Below are 21,614 nucleotides of genomic sequence, written 5' to 3' on the forward strand. Positions count from 1 at the left end.
CTGTAGCTCCCCAGACTAATGTGCAGAGTGAAACACAGTTACCCTCTGGATTTTGCACATCTCCAAATTCTGTAATGCGGATTGTGGCTTCAAAAAACCAAAGTCCCCTGGGAAGAGGGATTGATTGCTAAGCTCCTTTGGGAACTGTAGCTCTCGTGAGGGGAATATAGTTTTCCTAACAACTCTCAGAACCCTTAATATACTATAGCTCCCAGAATTCTTTAGAGGGGAAGCCATGACTGTTGAAAGTGGGATCATAGGAGTTAAAATGCATGGTGTGAATATGGCCTCAGAGTGTGGCCCTAGAGTCCAGCAACATCTGGAGGGCTACAGGCTCCCCATCCCTGATATAAAAGAGGTTGGTCCTAGATGACCTAACATAAATATTAGCAAAACTAATTGGAACGAAAAAGCAATACCATTTTTGCCCTGTTTGGGAAGGAAGCTACCCTATATCCAAGGATGTTCAAGTAGCCATATTATGTTTCAACTGCTGATAATAAAATATTATGTGCTCACTTTTTTTTTTTTTTTTTTTGCAGCGGAGTGTAAATACCAATTCCAGGCATGGGGAGAGTGTGACCTAAACACTGCCTTGAAGACTCGAACTGGGAACCTCAAGCGAGCCCTACACAATGCAGACTGCCAGAAGACGGTCACCATCTCAAAGCCCTGTGGGAAGCTTACCAAACCCAAACCTCAAGGTAACACACATTCGAAAATCATTGATGTGGAGCCTTTCCCATCATTCCACCATTGCTCTCGGTCTCTTTCAACACTTGCCTTGTTTAGGGAACTCTTGTTTAGGGAAGCTTTTAATGTTTAATAAATTATTGTATTTTAATATTTCTGTTGGAAGCCGCCCAGAGTGGCTGGGGAAACCCAGCCAGATGGACGGTGTATAAATAGTAAGTTGTTGTTGTTGTTGTTGTTGTTGTTGTTGTCGTCATCATCATCATCATCATCATTGCCTTGGCAGGGAAGGGCCACAGCTCAGTAGCTTGCAGTACAGATAGCCCTAGATATAGCCTTCAGCATCTCTAGTTAAAAGGACAGGTAAGCAGTGGCACAGGCCTGTTTGAGAGCTGACTAGAGTTTCGCAGACCACAAATGGACAACGCAGTTTTACTGAGTGCAAAGCAATGAACATGCCCACAAAGCCATCATGCAGCCATTCAAAAGAAACATCCACAAGGCTTCAGGCACAATTACCATTCAAAAATGGCTCCCTGCAAGCTAAAGCACACCTTAATCTTCAAGAGTATACTTTTCTGATCAGTCCAGGCCAACATTTCCCCAATGGAACAGCCAGCCAGCCCTGGCACTGTGTTCTCCAGCGGCGATGGTCAATGCCTCATATTCAGCTGGCTGAACTGGAGCTGATGAAAAAAGTTGTAGAAAGATTCTTTTTGTTTTGTAGGTCCCCAAATGACAAATGTTCTGATGAGATAAATCTGTGTGCTTGCTTTACACTTGAGCTATATTTAGGGTGATCTTATAATAAGAAGGGCATTATCTGCCCTTCCCCTTCTTGTCTTTTAAATTAAAAACCTATTTATTCTGCCCTGGATCTTCTATAAACACTGAAGCAGTTCTAGCTTATGGTTTGGAATCCTCCCCTCCCCCTTCACTTTTCCTTTCATTTGATTCCTTCTTCCTGCACCATGTCTACTTCCTTACCCTTCCCAGTGGTTGATTTTCGACTTTGGACTCTGCAGCCAGGAACACGTTTCTGTTTGCCGTTTAAATATAATATACAACCCCCAAGTATTGTTAGACACTTATTACTATAATGATGTTTATGATACTGCTGCTACTGTTGATGATGACGATCAGGATTTTGGACAACTTCAGAAAAGTGAAAAATGTGAAGGAATAATTTACCATGTAAGCCCCAGAACACAGAGATCTGCATGCTCAACCACAGGCATACCTGCGTCAATCCCAGATAAATAGGTGTTGGTTTTTTTAAAAAGTTCTAATTAATTGAGTCTTTTAATGAACTCTGCAGCTCTAACAAGTGCTGCGTGCACAGGGGAACTGATAACAGGAACTGAAGCTGTGAAATGTACCACTGTGTCTAAGACAAGGGATTGTGTGCCCATCACAAAAGGTGCACTGCATGGATGCTTGTTTACTGGTTCAGAGTTCCTGCTGCCACCTGAAAAACAGGAGAGCCTAATCAAATATCGCAGTTTTCTTTTGGTTTACTTGCTCTGGATAATGAGACGGAGGCAGGATAGAAAACAAAGGAGGCAGGAGCCCTTTAAAGCTGTGTGTCTCAAACCTTTTACCTTCAGGGAAGACTTCGTGCTGACGTTTTGTCTCTGAACTGCAGAAGTTTTGAGTAAGAGCCGGGGAAGGAATCATCATGACTCCATGCGAACCAAGTGTAGAAGCTTGAAAATACCCACCACTCTTCTTTAGCTGTACATTGAGACAACATAGTTCAGTTGGTAGAGCATGAGATTCTTAATCTCAGGGTTGTGGGTTCAAGCCCCACCTTGGGTGAAAGATTCTTGCAGAGCAGCGGGTTGGACTAGATGACCTTTGTGGTCTGTTCCAACTCTACAATTCTATGATTCTATATATATATACTGCTGGATTGGGCCAATGGTCGAATTAGTCCAGCATCCTGTTCTTGCAATGGTCAACCAGATGCCTATAGGAAGTCCACAAGCAGGACATGAGTACAACATTGCAATTTCCAGCAGCTGGCTTTAAGAGGCGTGCTATCTCTGATAGAAGAACTTACACAACAACTTCACAAGTTCATCGGAAAAATCTGGGAAAGTAGACTTTAGAGATGCCAAAATTATCAATCTCTTTAAAAAAGGTGACAGAACTGATTGTGGAAACTACCGAGGTATCTCTCTATTAGCTGCGGCCAGCAAAATTCTTGCAAGGATCTTAGCAAATTGTCCGGTAACAATATCCGAGGTGACCCTTCCTGAATCCCAAAATGGTTTTCAGCCTTCTAGGGGGACAGTGGGCATGATTTTCACCGCTCGACAGCTTCAAGAGAAATGCAGAGAGCAAAACCAACCCCTGTATATGGCGTTGATTGACCTGACTAAGGCTTTCAACACTGTAAATCGTAATGCCTTGTGGACTGTCCTTAGGAGTGACTGGCATGCTCTGGTCCATGGGGTCACGAAGAGTCGGACACGACTGAACGACTAAACAACAACAACAACATCTCTGATAGAAAAGATATGACATAGATATTATGGCTAGTAGCCATTGGTAGCTATATCCTCAATTAATTTGCCTAATCCTCCTTTAAAGCCATCCAAGCTTTAAAGCCATCCCACGGGAGCGAAAGCCATACTTGGACTATGTGCTGTGTGAAGATCATTGATTCCTGTTCAGTGTTGACATGTGAGCCACAAAAAACAAACAAACGTAGGAACATTGGTAGCTGTCTTCTACTGAGTTGGACAATTGATCCATCTAACTCGGTATCATTTACACTGAATAGAATAGAATAGAATAGTAATTTATTCGCCAAGTACTTACATACCTGGAATTTGCTTTGGCTAATTTTACAATGTAAACGTACTTTATACAAAATATCTGTTAGATATATGTGTGAGGATTGGAGTGTGCAGAACACTATTTCAAGCAAAGAGGAGCCACTCCGACTGCGCCTGGAGCTTTTGCCTTCTGTCCCTGTAGTGACTTCAAAACAGGTTGAGGTGGTTGTGGTGCCTCTGGCGCTGAGTGAATTGCTCTAGTTCAGGCACCCTCCAGATGTTTTGGCCTACAACTCCCATGATCCCTAGCTAACAGGACCACTGGTCGGGGAAGATGGGGGTTGTAGTCCAAAACATCTGGAGAGCCGAAGTCTGGGGATGCCTGCTCTAGTTGATAATCCTTGACTTTGCTATTAAACTGATTCAGGTCGTTTGCCAATTTTTGACTCTCCGGAGCAGAAGAATATGTTTTCTTATATTCAGTAAAAGAAGATGTTCTCTTATATTCAGAAATGTTCTGTAAATTCTTCTGAAGAGTAGCCAAGACATGTTTGAGAATTGAGTCCGAATCATGGGTTCGTTATACCAACTAACTCTCTGGTGTTTCTGACTAGTGACTGTCAGGAGCTGGCGTTGGGGTGGGGGGAGTGACAATCCCCCAGGCATAACCCAGGAACATTCCAGCCGCCTTCCCAACATGATTCATGATCCGAGCCTGGTTGTTGACATCGGGCACATGTTCCATAAATCTTGCAGAGTAAACACACAGCGGTGAGGCAGAAGTTTGTGCACTAAGCTACTTTATCGCTAAGATTTAAGCAGAACAAAAGAAAACATGTCTCCTCTCGCTGAGAGAAGTCTGATGGAAAACAACAACAACAACCAACGGAAACAGGATATAGCATCACATCCTATCCCATGATTCCCAACAGTCATTGCTGGAATGTATCAACACAGTCTTGTGACTGCAGACTGCGCAGTGAGAGGAAATTGAAAGCTAACAGGGACATCCCCAGCCGTACCTGGCGATGCTGGAGAGGGAATCTGGGATCTTCTGCATGCAAAACATTTGCTCTAGTCAGAGAGGATAAGAAGACCTCTGGAGATGGCTTGGGAAATTCGCTCACCAGGGGAAGATGGTTTGAGGATTTTGCACTGATCTTTGCTCGACTGCACTTGCTGCCATTTAGTTCCCAGACCGAATTCAAAGTGCTAGTTTTGACCTATAAAGACTTAAATGGCTCAGCACCACAATACCTTAAGCACAACCTCTTTCCATACGGACCCACCTGGATCCTGCAATCATCATCTATGGCCCTTCTCCATATGCCTCCTTCCATAAGTGGTCCACAGGGTGTAAACACATTAATTAGCCTTTCCTTCAGTGGCTCCCTATCTGCGGAATGCTTTCCCCAGGGAGGCTGACCTTGTGCCTTCATTATTTATTTTTAACTGCCAGGCAAAAGTTGTTTCCCTTTAACCAGACCTTTGACTCATTAACATTCTGTGTCTTTTTAAAGTGTTTGTGGGAGAGGGGTCATTGGTTTGTTTTTGTTCTTCTTTTTATAAAGTATTTTGTGTTCTCTCTTTGTATTTTTGTGTTGTGAACTGCTCTGTGATCTTCGGAAGAAAGGTGTTATACCAATCTAATAAATAAAATTAAAAGTTAAATAAATAAAACATCAGTTCCTTGTAATTAAAATTGGTAGCTCAATGCATGACTATAGGTTTATAGCAGCAAAGAGGTGCAGAATTTGATATTATTGCCAATACTGCGAACAGCAGAATCACAATTACCGGTATATTACGCAACACAAGGTGGTTTTATACAGATGTGGTGCGGTGGCAGAAAAGTGTGTGTGTATATATATATATATATATATATATATATATATATATATATATATATATGTTGAAATATAGTAATTAAGAGAATGTGTTGAATGCTTCTATACCATATAATCATCTGGTCTGTTTACTGTAAGAGAATGTGTTCCAGAAAGCCAGCAAGTGGTATTTTCAGATCAATTAGTGTCTCACAAACATTGGAAAATAGTTATGATGCCGCAAAGCAAGAAAGGTATCACTATTGTTAAATTAATAAGTACCACCTAAAACACAATTTTTTAAAAATTCCCTTCGATATAGAGTGTTAACGGGGATCTGCTCATGAGGTTTTTAAAAACCACCTGTATAGGAGAGCCCTTCTAGATATTTCACTGACACAATCAATACACAGGGTGGGGACAGTGATAGGCTGCTGTCTTTCCTTTCGACGCTTTCATTGATGTCTAAAAGGGGTGTCCATGCAAGCAAGTCCTTCCAGATGTACAGTTGTGTATAGAGAGTGGAAGGTGAGTCCAGCATCTCCAGCCCCATTGTTCAGCTCTGAGGTCCAGCGCCGAGGGCCTTCTGGCGGTTCCCTCACTGCGAGAAACGACATTACAGGGAACCAGGCAGAGGGCCTTCTCGGTGGTGGCACCCGCCCTGTGGAATGCCCTCCCATCAGATGTCAAGGAAATAAACAACTAGACTTTTAGAAGATATTCTAAAGGCAGCCCTGTTTAGGGAAGTTTTTAATGTTTGATGTGTTATCATGTTTTTAATATTCTTTTGGGAGCCACCCAGAGTGGCTGGGGAAATCCAGCCAGATGGACGGGGTATAAATAATAAATTATTTTTTTTTAAATTTTATTATTATTATTATCATTATGTACATTCATAAGGAAAGCCTGAAGTGAGCTTGAGTTTCATAGAATTTAGGCCTCATTTTTTTAAAAAAAAATGGTTTAGGGTGTACTGAATGGAATTTGCTTCTAAGTACAGGGTGTTCGAAAAGTGACCATACACCTACTATAAAGACACCGTCCAAAAGTATACAGCTATTTTTCAAACACCCTGTATCAAAAACAATATAAAAGCTTGCTGGGTCAGGCCCAAAACTCATCTTGCCCAATGTTCCAGGATGTATCTCAGAGTAGACTCGCTGAAATTAGTGAGCTGAAGTTAGTCATGCATCCAACACTTTGGCTGTGGCCAGGTAGATGTGCATGGCAAGCTTGCAAGCTGAAATCGAGTGCAACTGCACTCTGCCCCCCACCACCCGCAATTCCCAGAACCTGGTATTCAGATGCATGCTGCCTTCAACCGTGAAGCTAGAACATAGCCATTTTGACTAGTGTTGTTGTTGTTTAGTTGTTTAGTCGTGTACGACTCTTCGTGACCTCATGGACCATAGCACGCCAGGCACTCCTGTCTTCCACTGCCTCCTGCAGTTTGGTCAAACTCATGTTCGTAGCTTCGAGAACACTGTCCAACCACCTCGTCCTCTGTCATCCCCTTCTCCTTGTGCCCTCAATCTTTCCCAGCATCAAGGCCTTTTCCAGGGAGTCTTCTCTTCTCATGAGGTGGCCAAAGTATTGGAGCCTCAGCTTCAGGATCTGTCCTTCCAGTGAGCACTCAGGGCTGGTTTCCTTAAGAATGGATAGGTTTGATCTTCTCGCAGTCCATGGAACTCTCAAGAGTCTCCTCCAGCACCATAATTCAAAAGCATCAATTCTTCGGTGATCAGCCTTCTTTATGGTCCAGCTCTCACTTCCATACTGGCTAGTAGCCAGTGATAACTGCTTGTACGCTGCACCGTGAAATCCCAACTGAAATTAATTAACCATTAAGAGAACTGAGGCACTGACCAAGGTTAGGCTCATCCTCTCAGAATAATAGAATCATAGATTTGTAGAGTTGGAAGGGACCCCAAGGGTCATCTACATTTCCCAGTATGCTTCCCAGTACATTTCCAAGCACAATTGGTGCTGACCTTTAAAGCCCTAAATGGCCTCGGCCCAGTATACCTGAAGGAGCATCTCCACCCCCATAACACCGGTTTTGAAAAACCTACATTGGCTCCTAGTACGTTTCCAGGCACAATTGAAAGTGTTAGTGCTGACCTTTAAAGGCCTAAATGGCCTTGGCGCCTCCACCCCATCATTCAGCCCGGACACTGAGGTCCAGCGCCGAGGGCCTTCTGGCGGTTCCTTCACTGCAAGAAGCGAAGTTACAGGGAACCAGGCAGAGGGCCTTCTCGGTTGTGGCACCAGCTCTGTGGAATAACTTCCCATCAGATGTCAAGGAAATAAACAACTATCTGACTTTTAGAAGACATCATTCTGGGGAACCTGCAATGCAGGAATCTCAGCTAAAGCATCAATTCTTAATTCATTAATTGCATTTATGGCTCATGCCCATATTTCTTCCTTGGAACTCAAGGCAGAGTCCCCTGGTGGTCTCCCCATCTAGGCAGTGACCAGACCTTGACCAACAATGCTGTGGCTTGTTTGCCTTATTGTGGGCCTTCAGGCAGTGTCCTGGGAGTTCTTTTCTGGTGACTGCTGCTTCCCGGAGATCCATCTCTGTGGCTGCTCCTTGGAGCCTGATAGAGTTCATCTGGACTGATGTGACTTGAAAGGCTTTTCCACAGAAGGGGAGCAGCTGAATGGGCAACTCATCACACTTTGCCATGTCTCTGGTCCTAATTACACCCCTAGGTGTCCCTCTTTTTTGCAGCTTGTGTCCGCCGGGTGTTGCCTATGCCGTGGTCTGCAGCGCCACCTTCTGCCAGCAGGTGCTGCTGTTTCCTGGCAAGTGTCTTTCCACCAGGGTTCCAAAAACCCAAATATGAAGCAGCCTACATTTAAACACAGGTGCTTGTTTTTAAAAATAGAACCCACACAAACATCGGCTCCCAAAGACAGGTAAACAGTCACAGGGAGAGAACCACTCATCTTGATCATTTGCAGAGACTTGTTAATAGGAGTTTGGAGGCTGAGAGCACCTGAAGCTGCCTCTTGTGAAGGGTGACCCTATGGTAAAGGGACCCCTGACCATTTAAGTCCAGTCACGGACGACTTTACTGGCCAAGGGAGCCGGTGTACAGCTTCCAGGTCATGGGGCCACCATGACTAAGCCGCTTCTGGCAAACCAGAGCAGCGCACGGAAACGCCGATTACCTTCCTGCCAGAGCGGTACCTGAAATGGTACGGTTCAGGAAGAGTTTAGAACACTTTTGTGCTGCTTGCATAAACTAGCAATGCATATATATTTTTCTTTGCATCTTCCTTCAGTGGCATATTTTGGCATTCAGCAGTGCCCATCACCAGCAAAAGTGCCTGGAGCTATTATGCTTATTGTGATAAAAAGATCCAGCATAAGCAAATGTTTATTCTCATTACTATTCTAAATGGGTAAATCATTTCCTTCCTTCCTTTCCGGCTTCCACACCCCCTTTCTTTCTTTCTTTCTTTCTTTCTTTCTTTCTTTCTTTCTTTCTTTCTTTCTTTCTTGTATTTAATTCCGCCCTTCCTTCTTGTCTCCTTCACTCCACCCTTTGTCCTCTGTAAGCATCTCACAGGAATTTTCAAGAGGCAATTCTCACACCTGTGGAATAATAAAAGCAAAGCTGCACCACCAGTTTAAAACACAGATCCTATCAGTAGGTTAATGCAGCTGGCATGACAACACACACACACACACACACACACACACACACACACACACACACATCATACTGCCCTTTTATAAAAGCAAGCAAGCAGCCTTCTTGGAGATTTTAGCAAATCACTATCAATTTCTTTTCAATTTCTTCCCAACCTTTTTTTTTAACCTTTGGAAAACAGTTGCTATTCTTCCAAACTGTTGTGGTGCTCATTCACTTTTCTGTTATGTCAACATGTATTTATTTACTTATAAGGTCTATATACCAGACCCTCCAAGTGTCCCTATTTTCCAGGAACATCCCTGATTTAGAGAAGCCGTCCTAGTTTCTGATTTGATCCTGGACTGGCCCGCTTTTTCTTAGGACGTCCCTATTTTTATTGGAGAAATGTTGGAGGGTATGGAGTTTAGACTAATGTTGAAGCTCTGATGGTGACTCCAATGGCAAGGCAATCAGATTTTCAAGCTGCAGAAGGTTATTCAGAAAGAACGAGAAGGTGAAAGAAGCTTGAAATGGTTAGGAAACTTTGGGAAAGAGGACATGTTCAATCTGCAGAGAATATCTAACGGGTTGTCTTCATCTGGAAGAACTGTCTAGATTTAGTTCTGCCAGTTATGATTTGTTGTTATATTTATATAGAAATGAAAAGGAGAAGGGAATGGAGAAGGAACTTGAATTCTAGGACAGAACTTTATGTGACAAGAAATGGCGGGTTGCTGCTGAAAATGTGCTGTTTTCTCTCTTCTCATCTATGAGGCGGCTGACAACTTACCCCATGTCTTGGTATCATTTTGCTGAGTATTTTATTTTCCACCACCAATAGCGTGAAAGCATATCAAGCCACGAAGTAACAAGGAACAAGTTCTGTCTCCAAGCTATTGCTGCCTTAAGCTCCTTTGAGAGGAAGAGTGGGTTGTAAATTTAATAAAAGAATTGAGGAGGGGAAAGAGAAGAAGGTTTAACTGTGCTTCAACAACAGCAAAAACCTGGTACTTTTCATTGACTCACAGGCAACATTTTCGACAGCCTGACTTCTTGCAAAACCTATGGAACGGAGCAGTGTGCAACACAGAAAAGAGCTTTATAAAGAGCAACTTGAGGCTTTGTGGGGACCATGAAGATCTGTTGATTGGCTGAAGTTACTGCTTCATGTTTATAGTGCCAACTGAAGCACTATAAACTGAAGCACTTAGAGTTTATAAATGTTGGTGGTACAAAGTGACCTGCCATATTCCAAGATCCAGGGGTCAGTCAATTACAGCTGGCAAACATTCAACATCCCAACACCAGGCTCAGTTCACAAACCTGTTAAGCAAGAAATCTTCGGAATGAACCCCCCAATCCCAACAAAACCTTTACATAGGAATAAGCCCTGTGGATTTTGTTGGGTCTAGACGTGATTGATTAGCATCACTTCTTAGTAATTTGATAGCAATGCTCAGCAGTGCTGAATAGCTGCAGGCGGCCTTTTCTAAGCCATCACCTTTACTTTATGTATATAAACCTTTACTACAAAAGTAGCGGGGGGGGGGGAAGGCAATTATGTTGAAGAGATAGTGCCCAAGGACTAGAAGCAACCCACAATTTAAAGCCACAAATGGAAAAAACAAGAGTCGAAGCACTACATTTATTTTTCGCAATTTATTTTTCTCAGTAAGAGGAGGGGCTGGCTCAGTTTTAACAACTGTGAGTTGTTATAGCATCCTAAAAAGTCATGGAAGCCGTACAAATGATGCTGAATCATGGCTCCAACCTGCCAAAGCAAACATACGTTTGGAGAAATCAGTGCACTTGAAGAGGAATTTAAATTCCCGCACAATAAGCCTTGTAAACTTGATTCATTGGACTGTTCTGATTTTGTTATCTTCCATTAAGGAGTCAATATGAACGACTCCGCGTTCAGAATAGCTGCTTATACTGTGACACAAACTGCATGCAGTAATCCTGAATTTTGACATCAACTGTTGTCAGGAGCCGGAGTCAGGAGTAGGTTAGCAATAAAACACCTGGTGCCAGTGAAGTTAGCTCTTTATTCAAAGAAACAAAAACAGTGCAGGCCTAATGATCACAGCAACTCTTCCCAGGAGGTCTTGCCCCAATGAGGGAGGTATGAAGAGGACTGATGGTCCTGCCTTCCCACTGGTTCCTTCCCCAGAAACCTAACATTCCTTCATCTTGTCTTCCTTTTCTCTTCCCTCTTCATTTCTCTGTGTGTTCTGGGAGACCAGGAGGAAGGGGAGCTGGTTACAGCAGGAAGGGGAGACTCCCTGGCTTCTTCACCAGCCTGACTCATCTCTGCCTCTTGGTCTCCCTCTGCCTCTGCCTCTGAGTCTGGACTGCTCTCTGCCCCAGTCTCTTCCTGCTCACTAAACCCTGTTGCCTCTTCTGCTCCCAACACCTTCCTCCTCCTCCTCCCAGTCTGATCCCTCTTCTCCCTCTGACCCACCACCAATCCCCTGGCTCTGAGCCTCCTTCTTCCCCTGGGGGTTCCTTTGGGGCTTTCCCAGTTGGTGCCTCCTACCACTCTCTGAATCCAGCCAGTCCATGACAACTGTGTAGCCTAGACTGGAACAGCATTCTTCCAAAACTGAAATGGATGCTAATTAGATTGGTCTGTGGCTGATCAAGAGAACATCATGGGATGGTGGATTGTGTCCTAAACCAGAGATAGATGGCTTCCATCTTGCATAAGGTATGCTTTTTAAGTTTAACTAGAACCCCTAGTTAGTGTAAAATTGAGCAAAAGAACCATGCAGTTGTCTAATTTGGCCACAAGTTTTCTAATTTGGTCCTGGGAGAGAGGAACTTTCTGGGGAGCAGTAGGTGGGTGGGGAGTTAGAAGGAACAGCCAGGTTGTGGCTGTTGCCCCTACTGCCTCCTGCTGCAGAAACCTCAGTTTGCCCAGTGTTAGAACTGGTCCTAATTTCAGACCACTCAATGTAGGCCTGCCACTTCCCGTGATATGATTTTCCAAATGATGTAATTTATTTATTTAACAAGGTTTATATACTGCTTAATAACTAAGTTGTTTACAAAAAAGTAGGTCTAAATGCATTAAAAATAGCAATAAAAGTAGTACTTAAAAACAGCAGACACTATAAAATCAAAATGAGATAATATCGACAGATTATTTAAAAACAACCACCACGAATGTTTCTAAATATGAGTAATGACATTCCAACTCTACAATGCTACAATTCAATGTCCTATAACGTGTTTGGATCGGCTTGCCTGAATAAATCTCTTAGTAGCTTGGCCTCCATCATCTGCCATCTCTCTGTCTCTGCCTCTCTTCTGAAAGAAAGAAAAATCTATACCCTTAACAGACAGGGGGGAAATACAGCCAGCATGTGGGGCAGAGAAAGGGGACTGGGGGTGGGAAGCAGGGTCAAATAAGTTTTTCAGGGAAGTAAATGCAGTTTCCGCAGTAAATAAGGACGGAAGCCTGGGAGGTTTCTTGGTGTCTCTGTGTTTATAGATGTATGTGTAAAAACCTTTCTCTTGCTTTCCACTGAGCCGTGACCTGGTTTCTCCAGGAGCTGCCTGCTATTTTCAGTTTGTTCTAAGCTAGACCCTGAGACAATACCTCGCATGCCAAGTAGAGCTGGCACTCGAGATCAGAATGCCTCTGCCTGAACCAGAGACTATTCCTCATCACTCCTCCCTTGCTTCCGAGCCCTTGAATATTCTTTTTGAATTTTTATTTTAAGAAACATCATCCTATGTATTAAGTGTCTATAAAGTTGCATTGAATATATGCATTGGGAGGAGACCACTGTGGTGCTCCAGGTATGCTGTGGACTACATTTCCCGTCAGCCTCAGTCGGCATGCCTAATGGTAAAGGATGATGGGAGTAATAGTCCACAACGTGGGTGGTCCGTCACCTTAGCAACCTCTGGAGTACATCCTTGCATTCTTGCAGGGGCCGCCTGAGGTGAAACGGGAAAGTGCCACCCTACTCTGCTGCCACCTCCTGCAGAAGCCTCCCTTATCTGGATTTTGTGGTGGTGGCAGGTTCTAGTGAGGTCTCGCGAGATTTCAGCAAGATCTCCTGAGATTTTGCCAGAAATTGGCACCGTTGCCAGTCCAACATTCCTCAGCTGAAAATAGGGCCATTCTATCCTACATCAGTATCACTGCTTTTTTTTTTTTAAAAAAAATGAATTTATTGAAGATTTTCCAACACACACATACAGAAATACAAAACATACAGACACACACACTTACCCATTACAAAAATTACAAGGAAAAAAAAATACAAAAAAGAGGGAAAAAATGCAAGGAAAAAAAATGCAAAAAGCACAAAAACAAATATAAAACAAAAAATTATCAAGAAACAATATCTCTAAATCTTAATCAACACCTTTTGGACTCCCTCTACCTCCCCCCCCTTGGGTCCCTAATTGAATATTATTTAGACAGTATTCATTGTACTTATGCCAATTTTACATATTCTTTTCTCAAATCTCTATTCTTATTTCTAACCCCAAATCCTATACTTCTAAGTCCCTTTCTACATTCTATAACTTTTTCCCTTCTGTCTATAATTTTTATTAACAACCAATCATCATTCTAATATTAATTCTTAAATCATAAATTGTTACAAACCATTATAACATTGCTCCCCTCCCCCCCTGGTCCAGGTATTCCAGAAGATTGTAGCAAAAGTCCATATAGCATACCAGTGTCAGGCCATTTCAATCGTCCCTCTCTAACCACATTTAAAATCTATTAACCCACTCCCACCCTTTCCCACAGGTTCCACCAAATCCTTTCCTCCCACTTCTGCCGTTTCCCACCTGTACTTTTCTGTCTACCTTCCCAGGGGGCACCCTGCCCTCCCTCTCTCACTAGGAGGACAGGAGCCCTCTCTGGTTCATCTTTGAGGAGATTTTGAGACCAGTCCTTTTTCTGTTCCACATCTCTCACTTGTGGAACATACTGCCATTCTTCTTCTTCTTCTTCTTCTTCTTCTTCTTCTTCTTCTTCTTCTTCTTCTTCTTCTTCTTCTTCTTCTTCTTCTTCTTCTTCTTCTTCTTCTTCTTCTTCTTCCTCTTCCTGTTGTGTCAATTCTTCTTGTATCATTAAATTGTTCAGTGTTGGTGCTTTCTTTATATCCTCCACCTCCAGTCTTTCCCCTTCTGTATTAATTCTTCTTTCCGTGCTGCTTTCTCTGTTCACCTCTGTTGATTGTTCTTTATGGTCCAGCGACGAAGCGCATTCCCGCAATAAATTGGTGTAAACATTCAGTCCTTTTTTTATGTCACGCAGCTCTGCGAATATTCTTTGCCAAAATTGTTCTTTTCCAGCTGCTGGGTCTGAAGCCATCTTGCCTGTGCTATTCCCGTGGGAAACCCACCAGCCCCACTGCAGGAAATGGCGGAGGGGTTATTCCGAAACATTGTACTCCATTTTTGCCCGATCTGGTTATTTTGTCATCAGTCCAATCACTTGTAAAAAGTTTGTAATTTCCAAACCTCAAAGTCAAACGCCGAAGCCTCCGGATCCCTGGACCCGGCTTCAAAGGGCTCAAAGTCCAATTGTTAATAAATTAGTTGCTTCCTTCTCTTCCCGACAGGGGATCTGTTTACTGTGTCACAATTTCACAATTAGGAGAGGTCGACTTCCTTTTTTAACCTCATCCGTGGCCAAATCTTTCAAATTTTTTAACTCTTCTTATAATCTTTTACTCACGGTTTCCAAATTAATGTCCTTTGTTGCGAAAGAATCCGCTGCGTTCTGCCGCCAGCACGAAGCTTCGCTGCTGCGAGGGTAATGATGGAGCTTAAGATGGCCCCCGCGACTACCACCCCGCTCTTCCCGGGGCTCTCCTCGAGCTTACCGGCGAGTAGGGGAGTCGGGATCTGGGCACTGCAAAGCACTTCGTCCCCATAAAGCTCAACATGGGGCTCTTTTGGGCAGCTGCGGCGCTTTCGCGGCTTTCCCCCCCCTCGCAGAGCCGGGCTGTCTCAGAGCTTGAAACAGACCCCGCCGATCGGCGTTAGCAGTAGACCGGAAGTCCCCAGTATCACTGCTTTAAAGGGACGGGCACCCCTTTTGCCCATCATTAGCCATGAGAAAGGAGTGTGCTTGCTTTGAGATGTCACAATTGTAGCTGTGATTCGGGGGGGGGGCATTAAGGTGGACTGGGTGCCTAATGATGCTGTCAGGGGGTTGTTGCGGCTACTCTCAATTAAAGACGCTCCAGTCTGTGCTGTCTTTAAGAGTTTATATTGTGCATACTATTTACAGTGCAGAGATATCAGAAAACATGATCGCCTAGTCACTTTCAGAACTTGGCAATGGCTTCCGTCTGCTTTGGGGCCAGCATAAAAGCCTGGGCACCCCGAAACGCCTTAGGTAGCCCTTCATGTGGACGTGCACCTCAATTCGGGTGCCGGAAGGAGAGGTCTCCCCTCTTGCTGCCTGGGCTCCAGTGTCTCGCTGAGCCCCTCATCTGCATAGCTGCCAAGTTTTCCCTTTTCTCGCGAGGAAGCCTATTCAGCATAAGGGAAAATCCCTTTAAAAAAGGGATAACTTGGCAGCTATGCTCATCTGTTGTCCCTCGACCAGAGCGGTGCCAAGGCTCTGACGCATCTCTGAGCCCTCCCTCCATTCCTCATTCCCTCCTCCTGACTCGCTGCTCGTGCTATCTCTGGGCGAAGTGCTGGATGACCGGGTGGGGGACTCCTTGTAGGGTGTCCCCCTGACAGATATCCAGAACATTAAAAGCATCCAGTGTGACAAAGGGATCAATAAGTGACCACTGGTATTGTTAAACGGTTGATGATGACTGAACAATCGAAAATGTTCAGATCAGTGTTTGGTCAAGATGAACAAAACGAGCCAGAGGATGAAGAAGAGGACTATGAGGTGGAAATGAGAATACTCAGAAGTTTCAGACCAACTTGATGAAAAGTTGGGAGGACTGGATCACGGAATCACTAAATTGATGGAAGCACATTGTGATGTGGAAATGGAAACAACCTCCGTACAAGGATTTGGAGGAGGAGAAGGTAAAATCACCGACGCTGCTTTGGAGAACCATCTGGATATGGCACAGATGAAGTTAAGAGGAAAAAAGATTTGGGACTGGACTCCTGGCCTTTCTTTAGCTCTAGCAGAGAGAAAGTACTCTGCATATGATCTGGAGCACAACAAATCTTCTCTCCCTATGAGACAGTTGTGGAGGCTGAAGATCCCCACCTGACAACAGCTGTCTAAATAATCTCCTTCTCTGGGTCTTTCCCAAGCAATCTGAGACTGCACTGACACACCTGTCTCTGCTCCTCACTCTTGAAATATTTCTGGTCCTGGGAGACCAGGTGGGAGGGGAGCTGGTCACAGCAGGAGAGGGAGACAACCTGGCTTCTTCACCAGCCTGACTCATCTCCATCTCTTGGCCTCCGTCCTCTCCTGCTGCAGCTTTTGATTCTGGACTTCTCTCTGCCAGACTCTCCCTTCTCAACAAACCCTGTTACCTCTTCAGCTTCTGACAGCTCCTCCTCCCAGACTTCTGCCTCTGACCACTTATCGTTGTCTCACCACCACTCCCCAGTCTCTGAACCTTCTTCCCTTGGTGGTTCTCCAGCTGGTACCTCCCACCATTCCTCTGTGTCCAGTCAATCCATGACATCAGGTCTCATTATGTTTAGGAACGTTTACTTTCATGACGTGTATGCGGAAGATTGCATCCTGGAGCTTCGCCCTCTGTATAAGGTTACTCAGAAGTAAGTCCCACTTGATCCCAGGTCAGTGTTTGTGTGCAGTAGGACTCTTGGCATATTTCCTTCTCATATTTACTCAATTTCATTGAACTCAGCTCCCCTAAGAAACCTAGCCCTGCACAACCCTGTCCTATGAATAACTTACTCTTGCTTTCCATCTTAAACACGTCTACTTGGAAGTAAGCTCTGCCTCGTTCAATGGAATTAACTGGCATGGAGAAACAGAGTGAAGTCAACCATGGCTGGCTGCCTTGCCTGGTGAAGGGATTGAAGGAGGCAGCAAGACACACAGGCATAACTGGGCAACCGTCCTTCCTTCCCTGGCTGAGAGAGCCCTGCAGGGAGGCAGCTGAATGGTAGAGCTCTCCGCTGCCTTCCAGCATGTGCCTGGCAATGAAATTGAAAAGCAAGTCCTTCAGGAAGGAGGTGTGAGGACTCTGACTCCTACAGTCCAACCCACCTTCTTGGCTCCCAGTACGTTTCCGAGCCCAATTCAAAGTGTTGGTGCTGACCTTTAAAGCCCTAAACGGCCTCGATCCTGTATACCTGAAGGAGTGTCTCCACCCTCATTGTTCACCCAGGACACTGTGCTCCAGCTCCAAGGGCCTTCTGGTGGTTCCCTCACTGCGAGAAGTGAGGTTAAAGGGAACCAGGCAGAACGCCTTCTCGGTAGTGGCGCCTGCCCTGTGGAACGTCCTCCCATCAGATGTCAAGGAAATAAGCAACTATCTTACTTTTAAAATACAGTGGTACCTCGTCTTACGAAGACGATCCGTTCTGTGGCCGTCTTCGTAAGTCGAAGTCTTTGGTTGCTGAAGTGCCGCTTGTGCGCATGCGTGATTTCGCGCTTCTGCGCATGCGTCGACTGCGCGCACCGCTTTGCGCGGCACAGAATGCTCGCGCAGAGAGCGCGCGGCACACACGGCGAAAAGACTTCCGGGGTTGTCAAATTCGGAAGTTGAAACCTTCGGAAGTCGAAGCGGTCGGTTGTCGAGGTACCACTGTATATCTGAAGGCAGCCCTGTTTAGGGAAGTTGTTTAAGCTTTGTTGTGTTTTTAATATTTGGTTGGGAGCCTCCCAGAGTGGCTGGGGAAATCCAGCCAGATGGGTGGGGTATAAATAATAAATTATTATATGTTTTTTTAATTATTCCCAAAGCCTAGTAAGCACTAACTAGGCTTCAGGAAGAAGCCCTCCTTCCTCTCCTCTTTCCCAATGCCGCTACCGCCACAATGGCTGACTCTCTGTGACTAAGAGAGAAGCCATGGTGGCTTACGGGTTTTCATGACCATCCTGGCATTTTTGTGGCACTTGCAGGATATGGGCAGGGTGCCCCTGGTGGTGCCACCTTATGGGTGTCTCTGCTTTCTAAGAAGACATGCTCGGAACAGCAATTTGTGTAGAAACATAGGAAGCAGAATCTTCTCCCCAAATCACCCTCCATTTCATGGGCTCATCCGTGAACCACAAAAGTAGGGACAAATTTTTCTCTAGTGATTTGGGGGTAGGATAAAACCCATCAGGCCGTCAACTGCCATTTTTTATTTCCCCCTTTTTCATTTGTGATCATTGCCGCTGCATCCTAGAATCCCTTGGAATGAGACATCCTGGGAAATATAAAATGGTAGGACCAGCACTTCTGGTAAGTGTTGGCCATCCCTGTGAAAACCACTCCATTCCCATAAAAATGCTCAGAGGAGCAGAGATCCCCCCTCCCAAAACGCCCCCCCCCCCATATATATATATCCAGGAAGAGCTTTTAGATATTACAAAGTTTGACCCAGGACTGCTCTAAGTGAGTGTAATTATTACATTTTCATAGACTAAAATCAACTCTGTTTTGGTTGCCAGAGTGAAACATACCACTAGAAACAGAAGGTGTGCTTTACTAACAAGCATGGCTGTGCACTGGCTCTGGATTACTGCTGGATCCTGCAACTCCTCAGGCTAATTTGAGTCAACCTGGGGTTTTGCTGGAGCTGGTCGAGGCAGCCCTAGATTTCCCCAGGGTCAGAGCAGGTGCAAGGAGAGTCTGCCTTGGTGCTTTTCTTTCTCATGCCTCCTCCTGACCCAAATTGAAGACACTGCAGGGCTTCCAGTTCAATTCAGGTAGGATCAGGGCCACTCTAAATGTGTGGGAAGAAACCTTTCTTCTTTCTTTGACTTTGGCTGTGTTTATTATCATTTCTGGCACCAGGATTTTAGAGGCACTCACAGATGGCCCCCGAATCTGGAGGAAACAAGGCATGCAAAGTGAGCATTCTCTTAGGCTGCACCTGATCTTCTGGGATGCTTTTGTCCAAAAGTGAGCAATGGTTACCACTGTTAGGGCAGTGATTCCTCTACTTAGTCCTGGGGCCCTAGCAAATGTCCAGCTATGGCACCTTGTGGAGTTTTTTTTTTTCTGATGGTCTTGTAACACTGTAATTTTTTCTTGTGTCTACAGAACCCAAGAAAAAGAAAAAAGAAGGCAAGAAACAGGAGAAGACACTGGAATAGTGAAGATGTGCTGGGCTATGTGGGAAAGGGACTTCCTCGAATGTAATCGGTTAACAAGTTTCATTGACACCTAGGCGTTTTATCCAGAAGTTATTTATAGCTTAATTGTACAATAGGAAGAAATAAACGTACCAATTCGCCCTCTTTCTTCTTCTTCTTTTTTATTTTTTTACTTTAGTGTTTTGAGTGTATAACCTTAACCGCATTTGTAGAAGTCTGCAATAAAAAGGTAATAATGTCATTTAGTACCTGATTTACTATTGTATATTGGAAAGTATAGCTTCATCCCAAATCACCCCCCCCTTTCCTCCTTTGGAGTCCAGTCTTCTTAGGCCTGACTCTGCATGCTAAGGGCAGGACTTATGACCCACATGGAAATCCCACAGGACGTGTTCTATCGAGGTTCCATGATGTCAAAATGGTCTGTCCATATGCTGCGCAGACTGGCTGTCTTATGATGTGTAAAACAGACTTTTTACGTTTTATAACAGCAAGAGTGGGTCTTTTTCCCCAGATTGTACCTGCCCTGAAATAACTAACTTGGTTGTAATTTACACCTTTTAATAAAACAACTTAAGGCTCTAGTCCATAATGATTTCTTAATGTGTTTCCTGAAAATGTTTCCCCTCCCATGATTGATTGATTGATTGAATGAATGAACAGGGGGTAAGTATGAAAATATGTTTCATGGCAGGCTTCACTTTCTGCCACCACGAACTGAACGCTAAAAGAGCTAAGAAGGTCTTCCACACCTGAAAATACAGTCATACCTTGGTTTAAGTACGCCTCGGTTTGAGTATTTTCAGTACTCCGCGGACCTGTCTGGAACGGATTAATCCACTTTCCATTACTTTCAATGGGAAAGTTTGCTTCAGGTTAAATACGCTTCAGTTTAGGTACTCCACGGACCGTCTGGAACGGATTAATCCACTTTCCATTACTTTCAATGGGAAAGTTCGCTTCAGGTTAAGTACAGACTTCCGGAACCAATTGTGTACTTAAACCGAGGTACCACTGTAGTCTGTTTATACCCCACCCATCCGGCTGGGTTGACAGTGGGTCAGTGCTGATGTTGATCATCTTTGTCCTTAAGCAATATCTGCACCCAAATCCCTATGCCAGTCTTCCTCGACTTGCAGCCCTCCAGATGTTTTCGACTACAAGTCCCATCATCCCCAGGCAGCGTGGTGAATGGTCAAGGCTGATGGCAGATGTAGTTAGCAGCATCTGGAAAACACCTGGTTGGGGAATGCTTCTCTATGCAAGGCAAGCTCCAGGACTTAAAAGGCATAGACACATTGCCTTGTTGCTTTTGGCCAAAAGTCCATTGAGCCCAGTTCACTGTCTCCGTTAGTGGTCAGCTAGCTACTCCCTGGGAGCTCACAAGCCGGACATGACTGGGGGCATTAGTCCATTCTGTGACACGGCATGGCTTCCCTCTTATTGAAAGTAAATCTTGCCACAACTTCTCTGTGCTATATTGACTTCCGCAGACCTGTCAGTTTTCTTCTATTGAAATATTGATGATGGCTGGCATTTCAGAACAAAACAACAGAGTTCCACATAAGCAGACCTACCTTGCCTGAAATAAACTTCAGTGGATCTCCCCCCCCCCCGCTCTGCCACCAGAGTCTTTGAGAGGGTTTCTGGACGACACTTTCAAAGGAGGTGACTCTCCTGTCAGATACTGAGTGTTCTGAAGGTGGAGGGAGTACCTTTGTCCTTGAAAGCTACCCCAAAGATACCCTCAAAGGTTCTTAAGAATGCACAAATGTTCGCAATCCTTCTAGCTCGGTATATATTTCTTTGAAGCCTTTTTAACCTTACCTTTCAGCCACAAAGGGCTCTCATAGCAGTTAAGGAAGATTGGTGATAAGACAGCCCTTTACCTCGGGTTCACAAACTAAGAGGCACATGGCACAAAAGGAAAAGGGATTGGGAGGGATGAAGAAAAAAAAAGAAGAAAGTTCAGGCACCAGTTCTTACTTATGCTAGTTATTGGAAAAGCCAGCTGCTATGGGAAACTGTTCAAGGAGAGGAAGAGACAAAAGGTGCTGTTCTCTCAGCAGAGCTGATTCCGTGGCCCAGCTTCCCTTCTCTATCTCATCTTGCTCCAGCAATTGCCATCTTGAACCATATGATAGCAGTACTCAGTTCATGTTGCTAGTCCCCAGGGCCTGGTAAGTAATGGCACATTGTCTCTGAATATAGAGCTATTGTGGAGAGTTGTTCTGACGGATATAGCATCTGTGTCATTATTATTTTTCTCACAGAGTGCTAGTAGCCACCCCAAAATGTTGCAAACACCACAAGCATGAGTTTTCCTCCTGCACCCACAGTCTGGTTACAAAAGGCTTTCTTCACTTTTCATAAATTTAAGCAGGGCCGGCCCAGAAGATTTTGCCGCCTGAGGCAAAAT

General features: G+C 44.5%; 1 protein-coding gene across 1 annotated transcript in view; it reads left to right on the forward strand.

Annotated features, from left to right (window-relative positions):
• The window catches only part of PTN (pleiotrophin), a 94,788-nt gene extending 75,001 nt beyond the window's left edge, over positions 1–19,787 (forward strand). Inside the window, exons 4-5 of the mRNA XM_035128511.2 lie at positions 543–704; positions 19,143–19,787. Coding sequence (XP_034984402.2) covers positions 543–704; positions 19,143–19,195 — 215 coding nt within the window. The 3' untranslated portion in view covers positions 19,196–19,787. The remainder of the gene's footprint in view (positions 1–542; positions 705–19,142) is intronic.
• The last annotated feature ends 1,827 nt before the right edge of the window (positions 19,788–21,614 follow it).

The sequence above is a fragment of the Zootoca vivipara genome, chromosome 10, assembly GCF_963506605.1.
Source record: "Zootoca vivipara chromosome 10, rZooViv1.1, whole genome shotgun sequence".
Lineage (NCBI taxonomy): Eukaryota > Metazoa > Chordata > Lepidosauria > Squamata > Lacertidae > Zootoca > Zootoca vivipara.